This window comes from Lactuca serriola, chromosome 5 (genome assembly GCF_051521515.1).
Source record: "Lactuca serriola cultivar US96UC23 chromosome 5, Lser_US96UC23_V15, whole genome shotgun sequence".
NCBI lineage: Eukaryota > Viridiplantae > Streptophyta > Magnoliopsida > Asterales > Asteraceae > Lactuca > Lactuca serriola.
Genome location: NC_136412.1, coordinates 125,064,081 through 125,075,922, shown reverse-complemented (window position 1 = coordinate 125,075,922; position 11,842 = coordinate 125,064,081). Strand labels below are relative to the sequence as shown.

The 11,842-nt window shown below is 43.5% G+C and overlaps 1 protein-coding gene across 1 annotated transcript; it reads right to left on the bottom strand.

The window, feature by feature from the left end:
• Positions 1–591: 591 nt before the first annotated feature.
• LOC145052936 (CASP-like protein 1) lies at positions 592–1,651 on the bottom strand. Its single transcript, XM_079000868.1, has 3 exons — positions 1,332–1,651; positions 1,099–1,228; positions 592–943 (listed from the first exon to the last, which is right to left on the bottom strand). The coding sequence occupies exons 1-3, from the start codon at positions 1,574–1,576 to the stop codon at positions 716–718; spliced, it is 603 nt and encodes a 200-aa protein (XP_078856994.1). The 5' UTR covers positions 1,577–1,651; the 3' UTR covers positions 592–715.
• Positions 1,652–11,842: the final 10,191 nt, after the last annotated feature.

The window sequence follows — 11,842 nt, the reverse complement described above, 5'->3', positions numbered from 1 at the left end:
AACCAATAAGTGGTGGTATCGATTCATCTCTATATAAAGTTTCTTAAGAAATGATTAACATTCCTCAATCGAGTCAAAATAACTCGTTGAGCTACCTGAGTTTTAGTAAAAAAGCAAAACAAAACCAAATAAAAAAACTGACAAAAAACCGCAAAAACCAAACCGCATACAAACCGAACGGTGCGGTTTCTAAACTTCAAAAAACCGAAGTTGCGGTTTTTTGTTCGGTTTTAGCCAAAAACCGCACCATGCTCACCCCTAGTAGGAGTGGGGTAGGATTGTGTTGTGGATCCATTTAATTTTAAATGTTAAAATAAAAAATTAAATAAAAATATTTAAATTTAGTATTGATAAAGATAATTTAGTCATGTTATGTTTGTTGCAGTCATTTCGTGACATAAGTAAACTAACTACAATGGTTTAGTTGTATCTAAATTTAAAACTCGGTAAACAAAAACACACATTAAGGGTGTCTTGTATCCAAATTGAAAACTTGGGACTCGATAGGCATCTAACTACGCAAGTTGTATTTTGTAGTTTACTCTTGATATAATAATGGATATATATTAGAATTACGTTTACGACAAACAATAATTGAAGTCTACACCTTTTTTAATCACAGTTCATGACCACGCATAAATTACAATTTCTCACATTTAAATGTTTGTTACATTACATATTTATCATGACGTGAACAATTTTGGTGTCAATAGAACTACCCCCTTGTGAGCTTTTTGGAAAGTACGTAAATGGACAGCCAAACGAGCAGTAGTAGTGTTATGGAGGATACAAGTGATAGAACAATAGAGCCTGCAAGGTGGGAGCAAAAGGAACTAAACTGATCACAGACCTTGTTCCAGTTGGTATGAGAGTTCCCTTTGAGTCCAATATATGCTACTCCTCCTGCCGCTCCTGTTGCTGCAGCCACGATACCTAATAACAGCTGCACAGTACCCATTGATTATATGTTAGTTTTCTTGTTTTGATATGATATAGTCTTACATGTTTCTTGAAATTATATTATAATTTATATCATGATATTTGCATGAAACATATAAGGATCCATGTTAACGAAATGAATACGCTTGTACAGCTTACAGCATCAAGTATCACAAAATGAAACTGCAGCTTTGTCCAGCTTCCTCCCGGCTTCATCAGTGCAAACACCGATAACACACCAGTAATGATGCTGTATAAGCATGCCACTGAGAGCGCTGCTATGGCGTATCTGCATCAAAACATCACGTTTGAGTTAACAACGAATGTTAAACTTAAAACTCCTTTGTTCAAAAACCATACTAGTACAAGTTCTGTTGAAGTAAGCTACTTACATGAAAGCTGGGGACTGAGTGAATTTGGCTTCCAATGGTATTGCGAAGCCCGGAAAAAGTGAAATCAGTTTGGTTTGTTTAGAAGCGGCCATAATAATGACTGCCACCATGGCTGTCGCAAACAGGAACATCCTTAAAGCGGCATCAAGAGCTGGACCCCAAGAACCCTTGTATTGTTGTTGTACTGACTTCGGAGGTTTCTCTGTGGTGACATGTGGAGGAGCTGTGGTGTCAAGTGATGCCATGGCTGCCGGAATGTGAAGTGGCGAATTTAAGTGTGTGTTTCTGACGAAGTGTGTATTAATGGAGTCGGCACATAATGTGGATTTATACAAGATCAGATTAATTGATTTGGCACCATATTCGTAGAAAATTTACACACGCTTCTGTGACTTCTGTCAATTGTCATTCAGGAATCGGGTCGAAAAATGTCTACTTCGACACTAACTCTATTCGGAATTTTGTTGATGCATGTGATAACTTGACTCCAATCGTCAACCTATTTCAGTCTATTATCCTGTAAAATCCAACAATTCCATATATATACTTTTTTTAATTGCAGATTTTTATATAGTACTAGCAGAAAGCGATCATCAATTGTTAGAGGCGTATCTCCAATGGGGTAGGATAGGAGTTGTATCGGATGAAGTGCAGTTGTATGGGTATTGTACGGATAGAAGAGTGACGAGGTAAAGTGTGGAGTTGTATAATAATACAGTGATTGTACAGAAATTAATTTTATTTTTGTTTTTTGGTGATAAATATATAAAGAATATGATAATTAAATTTGGGGTGAGGTGGAATGGTACCAAGGTTGTATTAGTTGGAGATGCCCACAAACACACCTAAAATAAATAGGAAATACCCAATGGCTAAATATTAAGTATCTATATTATACTCTTTCCGTTCCAAAATTATAGTCCATCTTTCCTTTTTGGTTTATCCTAAAATAATAGTTCATTTCTAAAAATAAATAGCATTTTTATCAAAATACTCCCTCATTATTACTAACCAACTAAGCATTTAATGGAACATTAAATGCAAAGTGATGACAAAACTGTCATTTTATTATATAAAATTAGCGGTAATTAATGTTTTTCTTAATATGTGTGTTTTTTGTCTGCGGACAATAATATTAAGACGGAGGGAGTATAATTTAATGAAATGGAAGTTTTAAACTATTAAGCAAGGTTAACTACATAGTTAATATTTAATTTATTAAGTTCAATTATAAAGATGTCATGTTGAAATTTGCATAGTTAGCATTCAATTTATTAAGCCTATTCATAAGGATGTGATGTTGAAAATCAATGAATGCTAATTTCAATCAAGAAAAAAGAAACACTTTTAAATTTAAAATAAATTTTAACAAGGGTGTTATTAATTTTTTTTTTTAACCGGCAAATCTAATCTATTCCTAAACTAATATCACCTAATTTCACTTATGTTCACAACGGGACTTGAACCCTCGACCTCAAAGAGGGAGGGCACCACCTGATACCGCTGGGCTAGAAGCCCTTTGGTTATTAATATTATATAGGAGAGCTATTTTTCCATACGGCATTTTAATTCTTTCACTAAAAAATTAAAAAGTTTAAAAAGTGGACATTTTTACCCTTCGGTCTATATTAGTTTTAATTTTTGATATCGGAGAGATAGAAACTTGATCTATTTTATTTTTAACTTTTGGTATTAAAGAGATAATAAATGATTTGTTTCCAAACTATGAACAAAACGAAGGATGCCCGCTTTTTCCTTGTTCTGTGTTGCTACTCTACTGCATCTTCATCTTGACTTAAAAGGCATGTGAACTTGAATCCATCCTAGAATCCGTTAAAACCATGTGCTTCGTCATCTTTGATTACGAAGAATAAAAATAAGAAAGAAAAGATTTTTTTTATCCTAAACTAATCACGATTCTAAGATTCTTCATCTTCTAAACAAGAGAGGTAAATTAGTTTACGTTTGTTATTGAGTTTGATTTCTTACAGAAACTTGATTTCTTCCATTAATTCGAGTATCGATCCATATATATATATATATATATATATATATATATATATATATATATATATATATATATATATATATATATATATATACACACACACACACACATACAAACACACACACACGTTCCTTTGACATTAAAAATAAAATAGAGATCTTGAGATTCAACTCGGCCGTTCTAACCCTCCGATGTACCGGCGCAACAAACCTATTATAATCATAAATGATTATATAGCATCGCCCTTCCGGTTTCTTCCGCCACCATCCCCACCACCACAACGACCACAGCCACCACCACCACTGTCACATCCGTCACTTATACCACCGCCACCTCTATTACCACCACCTCTTCTGTCACCAACGGTCATAATCATTTAAGATTACTCAGTCTGTGAACAGACATATATGTTCAATCAATTATGATTAGACATATACGTATAAATATGCATAATAATCTATGATTATATCTATCTTCCATATAATCATTTATGATTAGACATACCATGTTTTCGGTACACTAGAGCGTTATAGCAGCAATCGAGAAATATGTGGCTGAGATTGTGTAACATCCCAATTTCGAGTCCAAAAATTTCATTTTTAATTAATTGATTTATAAAACTTCCGTAAGAAAACATAGTGAAGACATATCATTTCATAAAATTAATATCTCATGTATGAAAACAATCCTAAGAATCTCGTAATACGGAAATCCAACGTGTGTGTGTATGATGTGCAGCTATCGTGTCGGCTCCTTCCCCTTCGCTGAAGAGGTACCTGAAACAAATCTGAAAACTGTAAGCACGAAGCTTAGTGAGTTCCCTCATCGTACCGCATACCATACAATCACATAACTTACATATACGGTCAGGTGTATATGGGTGCCCGACCTACCCCTTTGGTCCTCTCGACAAGATACTGCCTAGCATACCTGGGTGCTGGCTTCCCCTTCGGTCCTCTCGACCGGATACTACCTAGCATACCTGGGTGCTGGCCTCCCCTTCGGTCCTCTCGACTGGATACTGCCTAGCATATCTGAGTGTTGGCCTCCCCTTCGGTCCTCTCGACCGGATACTGCCTAGCATACCTGGGTGCTGGCCTCCCTTTCGGTTCTCTCAACCGGATACTGGGGACTATTTCACCCCTCTACTACTACCACATAACATGTAACACATAATCATATTATATCTAGCACGACTGGGTATGACTACCCCCTTCGGCCCTATCAACCGAAAATCTTGGGGACTATCTCCCTTACTGCTACTAGCATATAACATCATATCATACTAGCACATAACATATCAGGTAGTAGCAAACCTAGATGGATATCACAAAGACAATCATCTAACATACAACTCCTACTGGTGGGACAGCATTGGTGCCTTAAACCCACTTCTACTAGAAGGTAGCTCACCTTGTCAGGCTGACTGGTGAAAAGTTGATCGGCAGATGTCTGACTGTTGCTCCGGTGATCCTCCGGCTATAAATCCATAAAACACTTAATCAGACACTGATAACTACTCTTAGGGTAAAATGACTATTTTACCCCTGACCAAGTCAAAGTCAAAGTCAACTTCCAGTTGACCTGACTCGCCGAGTTGGGCCGGCAAATCGTCGAGTCCCTATCCTTTCATCTGTCCTTCGGGCCTCTACTCATCGAGTTTAGCAACGACTCGACGAGTTCTCCTTCTAAAACAACTTTAAATGAACCTTCATCCGACTCGCCGAGTTGTATGAACAACTCGTCGAGTTCATCCCCATCCTGTGAGTAAGTACTGCCCTTGACTCGTTGAGTTGTATGAACAACTCGTCGAGTTCATCTTTGAAAGTTGGGAGATTGCCTTGGACTCGCCGAGTCTGCTCATACATTCGCCGAGTCCTATGATTTCAAGGTCGATGGCTAAGTCCAATGCGTTGGGTCACTCCCCCGGACCCCTCTAAGACCACTCTAACACTCACTGGGTTCCTTCGAACCATAACAGAAAAGGGAAGTCAAGCCATGGACTTGTCGAGTCCTAAGAACTTCTCGCCGAGTCGAGAATGACCAAGTCTCATTTCTCGATTTCTAATGTACAACACTTGACCAAAAGGTAGATCTAGTATTCTAAGATCGATCTAGCACGTAAAGTTACAAACTTTACGTGCATGCATGGGACTATAAGCATCAAATGGCCCTAAATGAGACTCTTAAGATGGATGGGGCTCTCTAAGGCTCCAAAATCAGTCCCTTTCTGCCTTGTAACCCCTTAAAGACCTTGGATATGAAGGCTTAGCCCGCAACCATGCTTGCACTCATGATTGGTCACCAGGAATGGCTCCTAAAAGCCCTAAATCACCCCAAAAAGGGATCTAAAACATGAAAGAGCAAGGTATCAGCTTTATACCTCTAAAGAACTGCATATGGTGCACAAACTCAAACTCCTCTTGCCTCCTCTTAATTCCTCAAGCCTTTCTCTTCCTTCTTATGTTCCAAAATCACTTAAAACCACCACAAGGGCCTTAGATCTTTACACAAACGATTAGGGTGATATGGAGAGTTCTGAGAGCAATAGGGACGAAGGGCGGCTGAATGACATGCTTAAATAGGGTGCAATCCCTTAGATTAGTGTTTTTCCAGACAGGGCCTACTCGTCGAGTCTGGCCACCGACTCGTTGAGTAGGTCATTAAACTCCCGGGTCCAAGTCGCTCCTACTCGACGAGTTAGGCCATCAAATCGCCGAGTCCTAGGCCAAAAACGAATAATACTTGAATGAAATACATACCAAGAACCGGGTGCTACAAATCTCCCCCACTTATCTTAGGCTTTGTCCTCGAAGTCTGCTACTCGATCCTGAAAAATCTCTGGATAATGCTCCATCATCTCGTCCACCGGCTCCCACGTCCACTCCGAGCCCTTCCGGTGCTGCCATTTCACCTTCACTAGCTCGACCTTCTTGTTCCTCAGATCCTTCGACTTTCGGTCGAGGATCGGCACAGACTGCTCGATGTAGTTCAGGCTGCCATCAACCTATATATCCTCTAGAGGCAGCACTGCCGAGTCGTCCACTAGACACTTTTACAGCTGGAAGACGTGGAAAGTGTCATGGATCTGACTGAGTTCCGCTGGCAAATCCAGTTGATATGCCACCTTGCCCACCGGGACCAAAATCCTAAAAGGCCCGATATACATGGGGCCCAGCTTGCCCCGCTTCCTGAATTGGATGACGCCTTTCCAAGATGACACCTTCAAGAGAACCATATCTTCGACCTGAAACTCCAGGTCTGAACGGTGGTTAACACCATAGCTTTTATGCCGACTCTGTGCAGTCTGAAGCCTGCTCCTGGCCTGCTGAACTCTTTATGTCGTCTTGAGCACCACTTCGGTGCTCCCCATGACCCTCTGGCCAACCTCACCCCAACATATCGGGATCCTGCACTTCCTCCCGTATAACATCTCAAAGGGAGGACGATCGATACTCGTGTGGTAGCTGTTGTTGTAGGAGAATTCAGCCAATGGGAGGTAACTATCCCAGCTACCAGTGAAATCTAGCACACACGCGCATGGCATATCCTCCAAAGTCTGGATGGTCCGCTCGCTTTGACCATCCGTCTGCGGGTGAAATGTGGTGCTAAAGTGCAGACCAGTACCCAATTCGTCGTGGAATTTCTTCCAGAACCTGGAAGTAAACCGCACATCTTTATCGGATATCACGGAGATTGGCACTCCATGCCAAGCCACCACCTCTAGAATGTCAATGTCAGCCAGCTTTTCGGCCGATATACTCTCCTGGATTGGTATAAAATGGGCGCTCTCGGTCAACCAATCCACAATGACCCATATGGAATCCACTCCCCGCGTGGTCCTGGGAAGTTCGGTGTTGAAGTCCATGGTAATATCTTCCCATTACAACATGGGAATATCCAACGGCTGCATCTTGCCGTATGGCTTCTGGTGCTCGGCCGTGACCTTCCGGTAGGTCAAGCACCACTCCACATACCATGCTACGTCCTGCTTCATGCAGGGCCACCAAAAGTCAAGACGAAGATCCCTATACATCTTCGTCGACCCGGGATAAATAGAAAACCTGGATTTATGCGCCTCCTCCATCAATATCTGACACACGCCTCCATGATAGGGGACCCACACCCTACGGTGAAGGGTCAACAACCCTCGGTTGTCATAGTAGTAGGAGGAAACCTGACCCACAATATGCTCACTCTTCCAGCGTTCCTCCTTCATAGCCTCCAGTTGGGCCTTTCGGATCCGCTCGAATAGTGGAGCCACCATGGTCATCCTCATACAGATACCCCTGATCGGCGCTGCTTGCAGCTAAGCGCATCGGCCACAACATTGGCCTTCCCCAGATTGTAAAGGATCTCACAATCATAATCCTTAACCACATCATGCCACCGATGCCGCCTCATAATCAGATTCAGCTAGTCCATGAGATACCTCTGGCTCTTCTAGTCCGTGTAGATGGTAAAACGAACCCTATAGAGGTAATGGCGCCAAATCTTGAGGGAAAAAACAATAGCTCCCAGCTCCAAAGCATGTGTTGGATAATTCGCCTCGTGAGGCTTCAGTTGCCTCAAAGTGTAAGCAATAACATGTTCTCTCTGCATAAAAATGGTGCCCAAACCCGAGATGGACGCATCACAGTATATGACAAAATCCTCCATGCCCTCTGGCAGAGCTAAGATTGGCGTCTCGCACAATCTCTATCTTAATGTCTCAAATGCAGCCTGTTGCTCAGGCCCCCAACAAAAAGACCACAGCTTTTCTCATCAGTCTGGTTAGGGGTACGACTATCTTGGAGAAATCCTGGATGAATCTCTGATAATAGCCGGCTAATCCTAGGAAACTCCGAATCTCAAATGGAGACCTCGGAACCTCCCATCCCATCACGGCCTCCACTTTGGTCGGGTCAACCGATAACCCGTTCTGGTTGACAAGGTGCCCAAGAAACTGCACCTCGCGCAACCAGAACTCACACTTGGAGAACTTAGCATACAAGTTCTCCATCCTCAAAGTATCCAGAACCTCCCGCAAGTGTTCCTCATGCTTCTCTTGCGTCTTGGAATAAACCAAGATGTCATCAATGAAAACTATCACGGAACAATCCAACATCGGTCTGTACATGCGATTTATGAGATCCATGAACACGGCAGGAGTATTGGTGAGCCCGAAAGGCATCACCATGAACTCATAGTGACCATAGCACTTCCGAAAGGCAGTCTTCTGTACATCCTCCTCTCTGACCCTCATCTGATGATAACCTGAACGCAAATCAATCCTGGAGATTCAAGATGCTCCATGTAGCTGGTCAAAGAGGTCGTTGATCCTCGGGAGTGGGTAGCGGCTCTTCACCGTTACCTTATTCAGCTCCCGATAATCTATACACATCCCATGCGACCCGTCCTTCTTCTTCACAAACAGAATCAGGGATCTCCAGGGCGAACTGCTCGGTCTAATGAATCCCTTGTCTAACACCTCCTGCAGCTGTGTAGACAACTCCTGCATCTCAGGAGGATCCAACCGATACGGTGCCTTGACTATCGGAGCCCCACCAGGGACTAGGTCAATCCTGAACTCCACCTGCCTCTCCGGAGGTATCCCGAGCAACTCCTCGGGGAATACATCCGCAAATTCTCGCACTGCTGGCACATCACCCACCGTCGCCCCTCCCGCCTCCCGGATGTCCATAACATAGGCGACGTATCTTGCGCAACCCTGTTGAAGGTAGCGCCTAGCCCTTGCTCCCGAACATAAAGTTGGTCCTCACTGTGGCCTCTTGCTCTGAATCACCAGCTCTCCCCCACCTGGGGTCCTGATCCGAACCAACTGTTGCGCGCAGTCAATCACTTCCCCATTGGGTCTTAGCCAATTCATACCAATAATAACCTTGTTCCCCCTCAACGGTATGGGAACCAAATCCACTAGATAACGCTCTTCGAACAACCTCAAAATCCCAGAAGACCTCTGATGCTTGCACAGACCGGTCGTCCGCAATCTCGACCTCTAGAGGGCAAACCAACATGCCTGAGGACTCAGGAAACTTCTTGCTAAGCGCAAGAGAAACAAACGATCGGGTAGCGCCCGAATCAAACAACACCTGAACTGGGATACCGTTCACATGGAACGATCCTAAACGTATATATACAGAGCATATATAAATATCATAAGCATGATATGAATAAATCAGGGAGAAAGAATCATACCTGTCACCACATCGGGTGCGGCGCGTGTCTCCACGGTAGTCAACTGGAAGGCCCGGCTCCTCACCAATGGATCCTCTAACTTGCCCTGCCGGCCATCCGTAATCCGCATGGTCGCTGGAGCTAGCGCCTTCACTGGTGCTGCTGCTGTCAACTAGGGGCAATTGGCCTTCTTATGACCTCTCTGGTTGCAGTGGAAACACGAGAACTCAGATGTTTGAATAGTGGGTGCAGGGGCGGTACAATCCTTGTTGAAATGCCCTAACTTGCCGCACTTATAGCAGCCCGACGATCCCAACCTGCACGCTCCCTCATGTGGCTTTCCGCATTTCCTGCAGCGGCCTCGGCCCTGCTGGCCTTTTGGCCCAGTGTCTGATCCCTTGGGCTTCTTCCCCGAACCCCAATCACCTGTCCCTCTTCAGCCTTCCACTTCCAGATGTGCTCCAGGTCAATCTCCCTCTCCCTTGCCCTGGCAATCATGGAATCCAGGGTAGGGCAAGCTGAAAAACTAACATGCTCCCGAATATCGGCTCGCAGCATGTCATGGTAGCGGGTCCTCCTCATATCCTCGTCTCCCGCATACTGGGGCACCAGTAACACCCTTTTCCCAGAACTAGGTGGTGATCTCCGCCACTGTCTCAGTTGTCTGTCTCATATCTAGGAACTCCCGGGCCAACTGCTGGAGCTCCACCGCAGGCGCGACTCAGCTCTAAACCGGGTCAAAAAATACTGCCATGTCATAGCCTCAATAGCCGAGGCTCCCAAAGAGTCACCAACCGACTCCCACCAATGCCTGGCCCGGTCCCTCGAGCATCCCGCTGCATATTGCACCTTTGGCCCCTCGGGTTAGAAGCTATTCAACTGTGCAGACTTAATGTCTGCTATCCATCGTCTGGCAGCAATGGTGCCCTTCGCCCCATGGAAACCCGGCGCACCACTGCCCTTGAAGTCCTTAAAGGACAGTATGTGTGATCATGACTGGTTGTTCGCCATGTCACTCCTGAACGCCTTGAGGCAATCCTCCATCAGCTCGATAATACCTTCCTTGATCGACCCAAAGATGATCGGGGTCACATCAAGGATGCCTCTAGTGATCTCGGACGTGATGAAATCGCGTATCCTCTCATCCACTGGTTCGGAACCTGAACCCGAACCCGATCCCTCTCCTGACTGCCAACTGCTGGCGTCGGACGTAGTACCACCATTCTACAATACATAATGACAACCGTCAATGATACTAATACATCTAGAGGGATCACATCTATCACAAGTTTCCTAGTCTCATCTCAACCTTCCTCGAATCAAGTACGGATCCTCTGCTTTCAGTAGTACGGGCTTGTACTACCTTCCACATCTATCCGTACTTTCCTCAAGAACTGCCTCGACTCCACCAAGTCCCTTTACTGCTACTGATCTCTACTACTCTCATCCTAGGCTTGAACTAGGGTACCTCTAACTCCACCCAAACCAGTCCTCAGCTGATGAAGGCCTCTTTGCAACGCCAATTAGCCACCATATGGATATAATCACATGCCACGAGGCTTAGATAATCCTTCGAGTAAGAGACTCATCCCTACAATGGTTAGGAATCAAACATGAGCTACGCAATAGGGTCAAATCCAACACTCTAAGATTATTCAACCATGATTGCATGTGGCCTAATGTACCCAACTAATAAATAACTCCTATCACTCTGAGTCCCAAAATGCACAAAGCAAGCAGCATTCAGACAAAAAGGAAACAAGCTCAAGCAATTCTATCCACATAACAAGAATTTGTACTAGAATGCGATATAAGCTCATATAATCAGGCATAACCTAAACAGGATATCCTATCTCTGTCTAATCAACACTATCATGCAGCTCAAAAGCACATATAACAGGCACATAATGCATCCTTCCTAGATCCTTAGCCTAACCTAGCATGCTGTTCTACTAAAATTGATAATCATAACATAAACTTGTATGGGTACTTTGGGGAAAAACTTACTTGAGCTCGGCCGGTCGCGCACATCACACACCTTGTTCTTTCTTAAAACTTTTTAACTTAGCTTTTAGAAAGCCATTTTATTGGTAAAAATATTTTCCCTCGGTTTGAATCCAGCCATCCCCGAGGGTGTGTCTGAATCCCTCAAACCAGGTCTCTGATACCAACTTGTAACATCCCAATTTCGAGTCCAAAAATTTCATTTTTAATTAATTGATTTATAAAACTTCCATAAGAAAACGTAGTGAAAGCATATCATTTCATAAAACTAATATCTCATGTATGAAAACCAAACCATAAATATAACAACGTCAGAGTACAA

What these genes read in the sequence shown, in the direction of transcription:
- LOC145052936 (XM_079000868.1), bottom strand. Translation starts at nt 1,576, where the DNA reads ATGGCATCACTTGACACCACAGCTCCTCCACATGTCACCACAGAGAAA. An exon ending in ACTCAGTCCCCAGCTTTCAT is followed by an intron (nt 1,229 to 1,331) that starts GTAAGTAGCTTA and finishes GTTTTGATGCAG; the next exon opens with ATACGCCATAGCAGCGCTCT. An exon ending in ATTTTGTGATACTTGATGCT is followed by an intron (nt 944 to 1,098) that starts GTAAGCTGTACA and finishes GGTACTGTGCAG; the next exon opens with CTGTTATTAGGTATCGTGGC.